Here is a 14,958-nt window from a genome sequence, read left to right on the forward strand (position 1 = left end):
CGATGTTTCTCTCTGTGTCTCTCCCTCCTCCTTCCACTCTCTCTAAAAATCAATGGAAAATATCCTCGGGTGAGGCTAGCTGACTTAACAAGCCACCGAGTGGCCCCCACGTGCAAGGCCATCCTTGGCTGCTCCCAACCTCCTTGAGATTTTGACTGTCTGGTGGGGTTTGGGAAGGCGCGGAGGAGCCTGGGAATCTCTGAGTTGGGGCCAGAGCTGTGGGCTCCCGTGCTGTGTCCTTCCCGAGGGGCCCCAGGCGTCATGACTTCTGTGTACAGGTCTCCTGGCCAATCATGGTGAGGATGTGAGTTGCTGGCCCTGCCGTTTGGGACAGAGAGGCTGTAGTGTTAGAGACAAGATGGATCTGGGGGGTCAGAATGGGGACACGGCAGGTTCTAAGAAGCCAGTCATCACTCCCCAAACCTTGTCCTGCCCTCCAGAGGCTCACAGTCACTAGGCAACCCTGCAGCACCAGCCCTCTCAGCCCGCGGGCCCCCTGCGCGCTGAGTCACACGCCCAGCTGGTTCACCAGGTGACCTTTGGCAGGAGGCACGGATGTCCCTGCCTCACCGGGTGGCGGCCACACTGCACCTGGAATGATACATCCCCGGGACTCGTTAGCTATGCTTGCCATGCTTGACCCTCATTTCCATTTTACAAGGGGGGGGGAGGGGACTGGATTCGGAGGGGAAGGAGCTTTGCCCATCACCCAGCTGGCAGAACAGAGCCCGGATGGAGTTCAGGTCTCCTTCCCAAGCTGGTTTCCTACCCCCTGGCCTCTGCATTAGCAGGGCAGAAGCCAACACTACAAACTGGGCCGATGTCTGGGAAGGCAGAGCAGAGGGGTCAGCGCTCAGAGAAAAAGGAGGCCCAGGGGCTGCGGAAGGGGAGTCCCCAGGGCCGCGGGGGGGGGGAAGGGGGGGCAAGGGGAACACCCACATCCACACCCGGACAGCCTCAGGGGCCTCCCCTCAGCCTCGCCGGCCCTGTGACTTCTGGGACTGGATGCCTCTCTCCAAGGCTCTGGCTGCTGAGTAAACGCCGGCCCAGGGAGGCCGAGGTGGGGGTCAGTGTCGGCGCCTGCGCCTGAGTCACTTCCTGACCGTTGCCTAAGAGGCTGCGGAGCCACAGCCCATGGGCCGCTGTGCCCTCGCAGGATTGCGTCCACTTGGGCAATGAGCGCTTCCCTGGTATTGCTCACCTTCTGGGCTCGCCTCTGCCACTCAGGTTTGCAAGACACAACAGCGAGGCCCAAGCCCGTCCCTACCCTGGAGATCTGGATCCTCAGCCCAGAAGGAAACCAAGTCCCCAGACAGTTCTCTCCTGTCTGCGCCCAGTCATGAACAGAGAGGTTAAGTAACTTGCTGAAGGTCACACAGCTGGTAAGGGGCCCAGAAGGAAACCAAGTCTCCAGACAGTTCTCTCCTGTCTGCGCCCAGTCATGAACAGAGAGGTTAAGTAACTTGTTGAAGGTCACACAGCTGGTAAGGGGCCCAGAAGGAAACCAAGTCCCCAGACAGTTCTCTCCTGTCTGCGCCCAGTCCTAAACACTGGCCCCCAGGCGTCTGTTCCAACTTGAGAATTGGGGTTCCTTCCACCCCAAAGTTCTGAACCTCTCTAGACCGCCCAGGCACCCCTGCCTTCCTTTTCCTCCCACAGGGTCTCAGGGCCAGCGTCAGGGGTAGGGCAGGGGGCGGGGGGGATGTCAGACACCGGGACAGGACGTGCTGAGGGAGACATGCGTGTTTGAGCAGCAGAGATGTCCTCATGATGTGCGAAGGCAGATGACTTCACACATAGGCCGCTTCCTTCGAGGAGCAAAGCCTCTCAACCCAGACACACAGCACAGCCCCGGGGCCCAGAGCCGGGACGCTAAAGCTGGGATGTGCCAGCTTATTCAACCCAGCTCTGCCCCTTACCAGCTGTGTGACCTTCAGCAAGTTACTTAGCCTCTCTGTTCATCAGGTTCCTCACCTGTAAAATGAGGATAACAACAGTACTGACTCACAGGCCTCTCACCAGGATTGAGGGAGTTGTGCGTGTAAAACACTTAGAATAATGACTGGCAAATGGCAAACACTAGTGTTCATTAAATAAATATTTTTTAACTTCTAATGGGCTGACTCTTCCATTCATTCTCCATGTTTTTTATATCCTACTGTGTGCCAGACATAGACAAGACTGATCCCCTGCCTGCACTGCCTGTTGGGTATTTCTGTGGGAGCCCTGTGCCCCTCCCCCACAATGCTCTTCTGGACGGTGACGCTGTGGCACTTTATGAGCACGGCTGTGGCACCAGGTGTGAGGCCTCCTTGGGGAGGCCCCCAGCTTATTGTAGGCCAAGGGCAGGTCCCTTTCCTCCCTCAGGCCACCTTCTCCCTGTTTGACAAAGTGGTCCCCACCCCTTCCTCAGCCCCATTTCCAGGCCGGCCAGGACTTGGACAAGTCGGGCTGGGCATCCGACTTCGTGTAGCCATTCTCTGCCCCCTCCCCTGTTCCTGGGAGGCCTCTGTGATTTTTTAAAAAATATATTTTTATTTATTTCACAGAAGAAGAGAGAGGGAGGGAGAGAGAGATAGAAACATCAACGACGAGAGAGAATCATTAATCGGCTGCCTCCTGCACACCCCATACTGGGGATCAAGCCTGCAACCCAGGCATGTGCCCTGACAGGGAATGGAAGTGTGACTTCCTGGTTCATAGGTTGATGTTCAACCACTGGGCCACGCCGGCGGGGTAGGCCTCTGTGATTTGATTTGAGCACAGAATTTTCTTCAGGCCGCAAAGCCACCAGACACAGGTGCGGAGGCCCTGCGCGAGCCGTTGCTCTCTGGGCCATTAGGAGGCGAGCAAAAACTGTTCAAAACAACATTTCGACCTGGACTGGGTTATAGAGTTATAATTTCTGTTATTGCTTTTAGGTGTAAAAATGATCTTGTGGTATGTTTTTAAAATAATCCTTATCTTTTAGAGCAGTGGTCGGCAAACTCAGTCAACAGAGCCAAATATCAACAGTACAACGATTGAAATTTCTTTTGAGAGCCAAATTTTTTAAACTTAAACTTCTTCTAACGCCACTTCTTCAAAATAGACTCGCCCAGGCCGTGGTATTTTGTGGACGAGCCACACTCAAGGGGCCAAAGAGCCGCATGTGGCTCTCGAGCCGCAGTTTGCCGACCACTGTTTTAGAGACACAAAAATATTTATGCCTGAAATGATGATACCTGATTTTGCTTCAAAATAATGAGGGAGGAGGGATGCAGATGGGATAAAAGTGACAAGGAGCGGATGTAACTGTTGAAGCTGAGGATTTGGGTGTAGAACCTCACCATCCGTGTGGTCCAGAGACCCTCTGAGCCTGGAGCTGGTTAGAAATGGCTCCACCGCAGACGGCCTGCATCAGAAGCTGTCTCTGAATAAAACACAATTCCCAGGGGGCTCGTGTTCACAGTCCAGTGTGCGAAGCACCGGGCCATTTAGCCTATTTCTGTATGTTTGAAACATTCCGTCATCAGTGGATCCTGAGGTTTGGTTTTGTTTTTCCAAACCTGTCTTCAATTTCACCGGGAGATCTCCCCGCAGAGTCCGGGCTGCAGAGAGCTGGGAGGCCCTGTCTTCTCGCCGGGACCCCTGCGCTGGCACCGGCCGGCCGGCCGGCAGCACCCGTCCTGCAGGGCAGGCACCTGCCTCCCGCCGGGCTGCTGTGGGCCGCGGGCAGGCCCGGGCGGGACGGGGCACCTGGGCGCCGGCAGGTGGGACGCGCCGCGGGCCGGCCCCGCCTCGCGCGGGGGCGGAGCGGGCGGCGCAGGGGGGCGCGGCCGGGCCGGGACGTGGGCCGGGGCCGAGCCCCGCGGGCGCGAACACAGCCGCCGCGCTGGGGCCGCCGAGACTGGGTGCGTTGGGTGCGCGGAATGAGCCTCACCCGGAAAAAGGGCTTCTACAAGCAGGACGTCAACAAGACCGCCTGGGAGCTGCCCAGGACCTACCTGTCCCCGGCGCACGTCGGCAGCGGGGCGTATGGCGCCGTGTGGTGAGGCCGGCTGCGCGCCGCGGGGGACGCGGGGGACGCGGGGGACGCGGGGGACGCGGGGGACGCGGGGGACGCGGGGGACGCGGGGGACGCGGGGGGGGGCACGGAGGGGGCACGTCGGGGCGGTCCGACGTCGGGCGCTCGGGCCCGGGACTCAGGGGGAGCCTCCCGACCGGCCCGGCCGGGCCGAAGCGCCTCTTTGCGCTCCCGGACCGCCTCGGAGTGCCCTCCCCGGCTGGGCTCCCGGGCCGCGCGCCCACCACCCGGACTCCAGGCCCAGCGCCCCGCGGGCTGGAAGACCCTTCAGGGGGCGTTTCCTGGGCCAAGTCGGGGGGCGGGGGGGGGGGAGCCGGGAGGCGAGGTAGAGGGTGGGCGGGAAGCAGAGGCTGCGGCCGAGGCCGGCCTGGGCCACCCCGGCGCCATCTCTCTCCCCTGGCGTTGTGGGGCTCTGTGGGTTGAACTGGGACTGAGCCTGGTTCCCCAGGACTTGAAGTTACAAGGGACCCCAGAGTTCTTCCGGGCGAACCCCCATGGTACGCATGGGTGCGCTGAGACCCGAAGGAGGAGGAGTGACTCGCCGAGGGGATAGTGGGCTCCCTGCGGCCCGGTCCGCTGGTGTGAACGGTGTTGGGTCCTGGCTCTGACCTCTGGTGTCTGCGGGCTCCCTCCTCCGGCCCTCACCCTGCAGCCAGGGCATCCTGTCTCCCTAGCTGGCCTGCGGGCCGGAGGGATGGGGCGAGGGCGGCCGGGGAGACACCCCAGGATCGGAGTGGCGCTGCCCAGGAGGATGCGCTGCCTGCTGACCTGCCTGTGCCCCCAGCTCCGCCATCGACAAGCGGTCAGGGGAGAAGGTGGCCATCAAGAAGCTGAGCCGGCCCTTCCAGTCTGAGATCTTCGCCAAGAGGGCCTACCGGGAGCTGCTGCTGCTGAAGCACATGCACCATGAGAACGTAGGCCGGCGGCGGCGGGAGGGCTGGGAGCGCGGGGAGCCCACCGGCGGCGGACCTGCCCCTGTGCCGGGAGCGGCCCAGGGCGCCCAGAGCTCAGGACAGCGCCCGGGGAAGGGGGACCTCCTCCTGCCCCTCTGGTCCTGGCCACGCACCTCATTATGGAGATGGGGTGCAGGACCTGCCCTGCCTCCTTCCCAGGAGGGGGGTAAAGGGGGTGTGGCAGTGCAGCAGAGCGACCTTTTGGGGTGCAGGCCTACTGCCTCACTGTGGGGAGGACGTGGGCACAGAGGAACTTTGTAATGTGGTCCAGATCCAAGAGCTGGGGCCAGGATCCAGGTTAATGTTTGCATATGTGACCCTGATAACAATGGGTACACACAGTTCAGGCAGTCCTCGGCTACGTCGCGCCGTCTGAACGGATATCCGACGTAACCCGAGGGCCTACGGGATTGAGCACTCATGTGCCAGGCACCGTTCTGAGAGCTTTGCCTAAACCAACTTGTTTAATCCTCACAGTATCCCATGAGATACGTACTGTTAACTCCCATGTACAGATGGGGAAACTGAGGCACAAAAGACCCACAGATTGTGTGGTTAGTCAGTGGCAGAGCTGGGATTTGAATGCGGGCAGCCTGGCTCCAGGCCTTGGTGCATTAGACTGTCCTATCTGATAGAAACAGCTAGAAAATGAGTGACCCAGCATTGGGTCTGACAGCCAGGCCTTGCTCTGGGATACTCAGATTGGAAAGCAAGCATTTAAAATAACATTTCAGCCCCATTCCTCTTCAGCAGCCCTCCCCGTGGCCTCCAGCCAGGGTGATCTTGCCCTTGGCTCTGAACTAGCCCTTTGGAGGCAAGAATCAAAGTGGCAGGAGACTCAAGGTCAAGGGCAGGGAGCCTGCTGGCTGGAAGGCCCCTTCCCTGTTCCCTCCTGGATTCCCTTCGCCATGGGTGGGTCCCAGCTCCACTGGAGAGTGGTTTTGTGCTGCTTGCCCTGAACATCACACTTGGAGGCAGTGAGCAGAGGAGTATCCCCCTCCCTGCCTCCCCAGCCTGACGCTCCATCACTGGGCTCCCCCCCAGTTAAGGGGATTCCTCTTCTGCCTCCACCCATTAACCGCTTCCTAGGACACTGGGAACCTGCCTGCTGCTGGAGGTGGTGTGTTAGGAAAGGGTGGATGGTCCCATGCGTGGCTAGGCCCCGGGTGGGGGAGGGGCAGGGGGACGGGGGTGTGGTGAGGCCTCAGTGCCCCCCAGCCCTCACTGGCAACCTTCTCCCCAGGTCATCGGGCTCCTGGATGTCTTCACCCCAGCCTCCTCCCTGCGCAGCTTCCATGACTTGTGAGTGGCTGCACTGGGTCCCAGGGAACTGCAGTCCTTACTCCCACTGGGGAGCACGCTGGGGGTGGGGGGCTTCCGGCCCGCATTCCCCTGCCTCGCAGTGGAGGTGTGGTTCTCTCCGGAGAGATCCTTCCAGCCCAGGGTGGAGAGAAAGGCGGGCAGGAAGGGGTGGGAGGGGCTTTGTGGGTGCGTGCTTGGCTCCGAGCTGTCTGCCAGCTGCTTTGCTTGTTACTCAGCTTTAACACCACCAAGACACCATTGCCAGTCCTCACAGGGCTGGCACCAGCTCCCTGGGCATTCCCTAGGGGCCCAGGTACGGGTCTGGGCCCAGATACGGGTCTGGCCTTGAGGCTCCTTCTAGCATGAAGCAAGGATCAGGAAGCCTGGCTGCCTTGGCTAATGAGGGTTGACAGTTATACAGAACCGAAACATTTCGTTGCTAAACGCCTGGCTTGGCTAGTGCAGTGGCTGGTCTAAAATTTAGAAATCTTTGGGAAGGTGGATTTTTTTTTTTCAGTCCTATTTCAAATGCTCTGAAGACCTCTTCGCTAGCATGCTTTTGTTGTGAATGTAATACAGTAATTTTGAATGGAGTGGGTGTTTGTTTTTTGTTTGTTTAAGGAGGTAACATTTTCTTTTAACTATTTTTTCAATTATAATTTATATTCAGTATTATTTTGTATTAGTTTCAGGTGTACAGCATAGTGGTCAGCTAATCATAAACCTCACAAAGTGCCCCCCCCCCCCCCCGATATTTCCAGTACCCATCTGGCACCATACATAATTATTGCAATATTATCAACTATATTTCCTATACTGTACCTTACATCCCCATAACTATTTTGTAACTACCAATTTGTACTTTTTACTCCCTTCACCTTTTTCACCCAGCCCCCCAACCCCGCTCCCCTCTGGCAACCATCAGTCTGTTCTCTGTATCTCTGAGTCTTTCCTTTGTTGTTATTTAGTGAAATCATATGGTACGTGTCTTCCTCTGTTGGACTTATTTCACTTAGCATAATACTCTCTAGGTCCATCATGTTATCACAATGGTAAGGTTTCGTTCTTTTTCATGGCAGAGTAATATTCCATTGTATATATGCACCACAGCTTCTTCGTCCAGTCCTCTTTGAAGGGCACTTAGGTTGTTTCCACATCTTGGCTATTGTAAACAGTGCTGCAATGAACATAGGGGTGCCTATATCTTTCTGAATTAGTGTTTTGGATTTCTCTAGATAAAAACCCAGAAGTGGAGTTGCTGGGTCATAAGGTAGTTCTATTTTTAAACATACTGTTTTCCATAGTGGCTGCACCAGTTTGCAACACCCCTCTCCCCCAATGCATGAGGTTCCTATTTCCCCACATCCTCACCAGCACTTGCTGTTTGTTGATTTATTGGTGGTGGCCTTTCTGACAGGCGTGAGGTGTATCTCATTGTGGTTTTAATTTGCATTTCTCTGATGATTAGTGACATAGAGCATCTTTTCATATGTCTCTTGGCCATTTGTATGTCCTCTTTGGAGAAGTGTCTATTCAAGTCCTCTGCCCATTTTTTAAAAAAATATTTTTATTGATTTTTAGAGAGAGAGAGAGGAAGGAAGAGGGAGAGATAGAAACATCAATGATAAGAGAGAATCATTGATCGGCTGCCTCTTGCACACCCCCTACTGGGGATCAAGCCCACAACCCTTGACTGGAATCGAACCCTGGACCCTTCAGTCTGCAGGCCGATGCTCTATCCACTGAGCCAAACCAGCTAGGGCCCTCTGCCCATTTTTAAATTGCATTGTTTGTTTTTCATGGTGTTAAATTATATGAATTCTTTATATATTTTAGATATTAACCCCATATTGCATGTATCGTTGGCAAATATCTTTTCCTATTCAGTAGGTTGTCTTTCTTTCAATTTTGTCAGTTTCCTTTGCTGTGCAAAACTTTTTAGTTTGATGTAGTCTCATTTTTTTGTTGTTGTTCCTCTTCCCAGGTAGCCCAGATTTATTTGCAACTTCTGAGTAATCACTTGAATGTTCACAGTCTCTTCGAAAGTAAAGTGTCCAAAATGGAGTTCAGTATCTTTCTCCCAAGATCTGTTCTTCCTCCACCTTGGATTCCAATATATAAACCTGAGATATATATTTCAAATATTAAGAGCAGTGTCAGAGAATTTACTGCTTATGTTTTCTTCGAAGAGTTTTATGGTTTCAGGTCTTTTTTTTTTAATTACTTTATTGATTAAGGTATCACATATTTGTCATCAACCCCCCCCCCCCCCAATTCCCATCCCAAACCCCCCCACACTCATGCCTCCCTCCCCCTGTTGTCCGTGATCACTGGTTAGGCTCATATGCAAGCACACAAGTCCTTTGGTTGATCTATCTCCCTTCCCCACCCTCCCCTACCTTCCCTCTGAGGTCTGACAGTCTGATCAATGCTGTTCTTGTTTTTCAGTCTATGTTGTTCATCTTTTCCCCTAGATGAGTGAGCTTCAGGTCTTACATTTAAGTTTTTAATCATTTTGAATTATTCTTGTATATGGTGTAAGAATGTGATCTAGTTCTTTCTTTCTTTTTTCTTTCCTCCTTCCTCCCTCCCTCTCTCTCCCTTCCTTCCTTCCATCCTTCCCTCCTTCTTTCTATCTTTTTTGCATGAATCTGTCCTGTTTTCTTAACCCCACAGGCATCTTCAAGTCCATGGAGGTTTTGAGCAGGGGTGTGTGACCGGATTTGGGGGATGTACTCTGGTGGCAGCGAGAAAGGGTTAGGGACCAGCTCTGGGAGGTGGGAACTGGAGGGTAGAGTTCAAGACCCAGACCTTGATCTACATAGAGTAGAGGTGATGGATGCCGAGAGCAGACCTGAGCCCCTTGGGATGCCGTGGCTGGGAGGGCGGCATAGGTCAGGGCGTGCCACATTCCGGCTTGGAATCCAAGGTGGAGGAAGAACAGATCTTGGGAGAAAGATACTGAACTCCGTTTTGGACACTTTACTTTCGAAGAGCCTGTGAACATTCAAGTGTTGACTCAGAAGTTGCGAATAAGCCTGGGCTAGGAACGGGGATCTGTGTTGGAATAACTCCCATGGGTGACAGCCGAAGCCCGGGGCAGGCAGTGCAGAGCCCGCACGATGCTGCGGATGACAGCAGCATCACTGAGGTCCAAGAGGATGCGCAGGTGACGCGCTGACAGCACCTCATCAGGGCAGAGCAGGTCGGCAGAGAATCTTGAGGGGGAGTCGGACTTTGCAGAAGGTCGATAGGAAGGGAGGGGGCCGGCGGGTGGTGGGCCATATTAGTGACCCTGATCAGAGCAGCTTTGGTGGTGTAGCGGGAGCAGACACCAGCTTGTGGGAGGCCTGGGATGGAAGGTGTGGGGTCAAGAGGTGTGGACCACTCTCTGTAGAAGTTTGGGGGGAGAGAGAGAGAGAAGGAGCAGTTACTTAAGAAACAGGGTCACGGGAAGGTAGTTCTAGCACAGTGAGACCTCAGCGAGTTTGTGGGCCAGGAAGGAAGAACAGGGTCTCCTAGAAGTCAAGGACAAAGGCGGGAGGGGCGGTGTGTGGAGCAGGGCCAGCAGGAGGGAGGGTGTGGTCGGGTAAAAGGCTGCAGAAAGTCACAGGTTCACGCAGGTGGCCTCCCCACATCTTGTGCCCCGCCCCCCCTTTAATGTTCCTTTTTCAGTCTGGATCATTTTTTGTTCTGGACTTTGCTGTTATTGTGCGAGGAACGGTTACATTTTGCTGACCTCGATCTGTTTTGCAATTCCTTAAGAGGGTGCAGCGGCTTAGCCACCTCCTCCTTCCTTCTTCCGCCCTCCTGGGAATTGTTTTCTTGTTTCCTTCTTGGCTGGGAGACCTTTTGGTTGTTCCTAGAGCCATCTCAGAAAGGCGTGACCTCTGGGAGAGAGACGGTTTGGACAGAAGCAGAGGGAAATGTTGAGAGAAGTTTCTAATGCACAGCTCTGGCTTCTATGGGGCAGAGAGGAGGCGAGGAGAGGGCACCTGGGAAGAGAGGGAACCCAGCTCCCTTTGGTTTTCCTGAGCACCCTCCAGCTGAGACGCTCACCCTGAGCTCCGCCAGCTGGGCGGCCACTGCGGCCAGTGCGGAGCCAGGAGGCCCGTGGGATGGGGGTGGGGGGTGGGAGGGGTGGTGTCTGGCTGGCTGTGGTTGGGCGGTTCTGCTCACACTTGGAGGGCATCGCTAGGGCCCCTGTTTTGCCCCAGCCCCTCCCCCCTCCTCTGAGCTCAGACCTGGGCTGGGTGAGACTCGGAAGGTACACGAAGCCCTCATGCCTTGCAGCTACCTGGTGATGCCTTTCATGCAGACGGACCTGCAGAAGATCATGGGCATGGAGTTCAGTGAGGACAAGATCCAGTACCTGGTGTATCAGATGCTTAAGGGCCTTAAGGTGGGTGGGGAGCTGGAGGATGGCAGAGGGGATGAGACCTGGGGTTCGGGGAGGCCAGGCTTGTGGGGCGGGCGGTCTCTGAGCTGAGGAGCCAGTGTGAAGCAGCGCACGGGACCACCCTTCTCTCTCTCCCCACACAGTACATCCACTCGGCTGGCGTCATCCACAGGGTGAGTGCCGTGTCCGCTACGCTCCCGCCCGCGCCGAGGGGCTCTCCACAGCCCGGGAGGGGAAGGTGGAGGGAGGGCACGGGCCCCGGGGACATGGGATGTGGAAGGCCAGGCTCAGCAGAGTTGCTGTGTTCTGGGGACCTTCGGGGGAAATGGTGTGAGCAGAGCCAGCCCCAGCTGGTGTTTCGGGGCGCCTTAGGGCTGCCGGCCTCGGCCTCGGTGTGCACATGAGGAGGCTGACGCCCTGGGTGGAGGGTGGGGAGGTCGCACGCTGGGCCTGGCGAGTGGGACACGCTCCCATCTGCCTCTCGCCTGGTGCTCGTTCCCTCCTCTCCTCTAGGACCTGAAGCCAGGCAACCTCGCTGTGAACGAGGACTGCGAGCTGAAGGTGAGTGGCCCAGGCAGGGTCGGCCGGGGCTGGGGTGGGCCCCTCTCCCGCAGAAGCCCCCCGAAGCTGCTCCAAGAGCCTCCCCTCCTCAGCGAGCTCCTTCCCCGTGTCCCCCGAGTCATAGATCTTGGATTTTGGGCTGGCGCGGCATGCAGACGCCGAGATGACTGGCTACGTGGTGACGCGCTGGTACCGGGCCCCCGAGGTGATCCTCAGCTGGATGCACTACAACCAGACTGGTCAGTGGTCAGCGGCCGGGCGGGCCGGGGGCCGGGGGCCGGGGGCCGGGGCTGGGGCCTCTCGCAGCTCCCCCAAGGCCATCTTGGTTACTCTGGGTTGGCTGCCTGTGGCGTGGTCAGCGGCCCAGGTGACGCTCCCTCCCCCCCTTGCAGTGGACATCTGGTCTGTGGGCTGCATCATGGCGGAGATGCTGACGGGGAAAACGCTGTTCAAGGGGAAAGATTGTATCCTTTGCTGGGAAGCCCAGCCTCCATCCAGGGGCCCATCCCTTCAACAGACACCTTCTTACTTAAGTCTGTTTTTTCTTACTGTGAAAGGGACGCATGCTCACTGCAGAACAGTCTTAGTGCAGATGGGAACACGATGAACGGCAGCCACGTCTCTCCTCCACGACGCAGGACATACTTCACATGTTGGCCCCACACACTCGCCGAGGGCCCGTGTGTGCCGTGCAGGCGGGGATGGGAAGGGGCGGGTCTACCTGCCAACGCAGAGTGTGAGGGTGGGAGACCACAGGGACCTGGTGAGCGTGACCGAGTGGGATGAGGGCAGAGCAGCAGGCCAGCAGCATTTGTGGCCGGGGGCCTTCCAGAGACCTGCGTCCTGAGGATGAACCTCTCCCCAATAAGGAGGAGGCGGGAGGCGGGGAGGCGTCTGGAGCCGGGGTGGTCGCCGCAGGGCCAGGTGGGGGTGCTGGAGGGCCAGCGGGAAGGGCAGCTCCAGATCCGCCAATAGCGAGTGCGGCTGAGCCTTAACCTGCGGCCGAGACCTGGACCAGCTGACCCAGATCCTGAAGGTGACCGGGGTGCCAGGTGCAGAGTTCGTGCAGAAGCTGAAGGACAAAGCGGTGAGTGGCAGTGGCCGGGGCAGGGGGGGCAGGGGGTAGGCGGGGCAGGGGGCAGGGGGCAGGGCAGGCGGGGCAGGGGTCAGGGGGGGCAGGGCAGGTGGGGCAGGCGGGGCAGGGGTCGGGGGCAGGCGGGGCAGGGGGTAGGCGGGGCAGGGGTCAGGGGGCAGGCGGGGCAGGAGTTAGGGGGGGCAGGGGTCAGGGGGCTGGGGGCAGGCGGGCTGCAGGCTTTTCGGGAGGAGGGCTTCCCTGTGTTCCCTCTGTCGGGGCAGGTGCTTTGCCTTCATCCACTTTGGACTGACCAGAGCCCTCAGCCCTGCTGGGGCTTTTCCAGACTCTGCTCTACCCCTGGGCCTGAGCGCGGGGGCGGGGGGGGGGGGGGGGCTGACCTGGGGATTACTCAGTGCTTCTCTGTCTTCAGGCCAAATCCTACATCCAGTCCCTGCCGCAGAGCCCCAAGAAGGACTTCTCTCAGCTCTTCCCCAGCGCCAGCCCCCAGGGTGAGTCGGGCTGGGCCTCTGCACCCGTCCGGGGGGTTGGGCTCTCCCAGGCCTGGGTGCGAGGCTCCTGCTCTCTCCGCAGCCGCAGACCTGCTGGAGAAGATGCTGGAGCTGGACGTGGACAAGCGCGTGACGGCCTCGCAGGCCCTGGCCCACCCCTTCTTTGAACCCTTCCGGGACCCCGAGGAGGAGACGGAGGCCCAGAAATTCGATGATTCCTTAGAGCATGAGAAACTCACCGTGGACGAATGGAAGCGTAAGAGCGGGGGCCCGGCTCCCTCCTCGCGCTGCCGCAGCCTCTCTGTCCTTGGCCTCTGTTTCCCTGTCTGGCCTCCCCGGCCCTCCCCCTGGAGACCACGCCCCTCTGCTCCCACACTGTCCCCCGCGTGCATTTCCTCCCTGGGCTGACTCTGCTCCCTGCTGTGTCTGCGGGGCGGGCCGGGCTCTCTCCTCCCTCAGCCCCCTACCCACCTGGCCACCCTGCCTTCCTCAGAGCACATCTACAAGGAGATCGTGAACTTCAGCCCCATTGCCCGGAAGGACTCGCGGCGCCGGAGTGGCATGAAGCTGTAGTGAAGGGCCCAGCGGACCTGGCTGAGCCCGGGACCGCCACGCAGACCCCTCCTGCCTCTGCCCGGGACCAGTGTCTGCCTGTCACTGCTGAAGGCTTCGTGGGTTTTAGCCTCCCAAGCAGAGGACAGAGGGCCCTCGCCCTTGAGTAGGACGCAGGCCTATCGAGGCGGAACGGAAGGTGTTGGTTGGAGGAAATCGCTCCGATGCGCGGGCCACATTAAATGCCTCCTGGACAGTCGCCTCTGCGGGGGTCCTTTCTTCTCGGGGTGCTGGGGCGAGGAGGGTGGGCTGAGCCGGGGTAGGGCCCGCATCAGTGCTGGTGTATCCACTTGCTAGGGCTGCCATAACCATGACCACAAACTGGCTGCTTAAAACAACAGAAATGTGTGCAGTCGCGATTCTGAAGTCTGAAACCGGGGTGTTGGCGGGCCGTGCTCCCTCCGGAGGGTCTAGGGAGGAACCCTTCCCCGCCTCTTCAGCTCTGCTGGCGCCGGGATCTTGGCGCTCTTGGCATGTAGCTGCCTCGGCCCACTTTCTGCCTCCGTCTTCACAGGGCCGTCTCCTGGGTCTGTCTGTCCTCCCCTCTTAGAAGAGCACCAGCTAGTACAAGTAGGGTCCCCTCGTGTGATCGCATCTCAGTCCCTCCTCATTACATCCGCAGAGAGCCCATTTCCAAATGAGGCTACTTCCTGAGTGCTGGGTAGACATGACTGAGGGGGACGCTATTCAGCCCACGAGGGAGGGCCCTTTCCCGCCGGGCGCTGGTCATGGAGCCAACATGCGCGGCTGCTAAGTTGAAGTGGTGGAGGGAGCCGCGGCGGGAGAGACGCGCATGCAGGCTATTGGGGAGTGATAGGCCACCAAGCCTGAGACCAGCAGGCCTGCTGACTGGGAGCTGCGAGCCGGACACGGGCTTTCCCAGGCTTTACAGAGCACTGCTCTGCGCCTCCCCGTTGGGAATGTCCGTCTCTGCCCAGCCCTAACCTGACGACGGCTGGGACCCTTCTGTTTAGGTTTGGGAAGCCGGTAGGACACGTCCCCACCCGGGGGTTCAGATTTAAGGGCCTGGGTGGAGCCCCTAGATTGTTGGAATGCAGGCTCCTTCCCCTCAACCTGAGCCTAGTGATTCTGATAGGTATCGGGCCATATGTAGAGAGACATTTAGCTGATTTCTGAACCATTTAATTTGTCAAAGGCCTAAGGTAGGAACCTGCAGCGGGAGACTGAGGGGTTTGGATGAGCCTCACACTCTCATCTTACAGATGTTAGAACTCGGCTCAGACAGGGCCATTGGGGCGCTGAAGCTCTTCTGTGTGACACTGTAATGCTGGGGACCTGACATGATGCACTTGCCACGATCCATAGAATGTACAGCACAGAGTGAGCCGTGATGTACACTGCGGACCTCAGTGATGATGTACCGATGCTAGTTCATCAGCTGTAACAAACGGGCCACGCACGCAAGCTGTCATTAACGGGACCGTGGGGACGGAGGGAATATAGGGAACCTTCTGCCCTTT

General features: G+C 57.9%; 1 protein-coding gene across 1 annotated transcript; it reads left to right on the forward strand.

Annotated features, from left to right (window-relative positions):
• The first annotated feature begins 3,823 nt into the window (after nt 1-3,823).
• On the forward strand, nt 3,824-13,676 carry MAPK13 (mitogen-activated protein kinase 13). Its single transcript, XM_054721737.1, has 12 exons — nt 3,824-4,030; nt 4,851-4,980; nt 6,263-6,321; nt 10,615-10,723; nt 10,864-10,893; nt 11,234-11,281; nt 11,406-11,520; nt 11,674-11,745; nt 12,289-12,368; nt 12,787-12,865; nt 12,948-13,121; nt 13,359-13,676. The coding sequence occupies exons 1-12, from the start codon at nt 3,912-3,914 to the stop codon at nt 13,436-13,438; spliced, it is 1,095 nt and encodes a 364-aa protein (XP_054577712.1). The 5' UTR covers nt 3,824-3,911; the 3' UTR covers nt 13,439-13,676.
• The last annotated feature ends 1,282 nt before the right edge of the window (nt 13,677-14,958 follow it).

This window comes from Eptesicus fuscus, chromosome 10, assembly GCF_027574615.1.
Source record: "Eptesicus fuscus isolate TK198812 chromosome 10, DD_ASM_mEF_20220401, whole genome shotgun sequence".
Taxonomy (NCBI): Eukaryota; Metazoa; Chordata; class Mammalia; order Chiroptera; family Vespertilionidae; genus Eptesicus; species Eptesicus fuscus.

Excerpts from the sequence above, each read along its gene's own strand:
- MAPK13 (XM_054721737.1), top strand. The coding sequence starts at position 3,912 with ATGAGCCTCACCCGGAAAAAGGGCTTCTACAAGCAGGACGTCAACAAG. Across the intron at positions 4,031-4,850 it reads GGGGCGTATGGCGCCGTGTG|CTCCGCCATCGACAAGCGGT; the intron begins GTGAGGCCGGCT and ends CTGTGCCCCCAG. Across the intron at positions 10,894-11,233 it reads CGGCTGGCGTCATCCACAGG|GACCTGAAGCCAGGCAACCT; the intron begins GTGAGTGCCGTG and ends CCTCTCCTCTAG.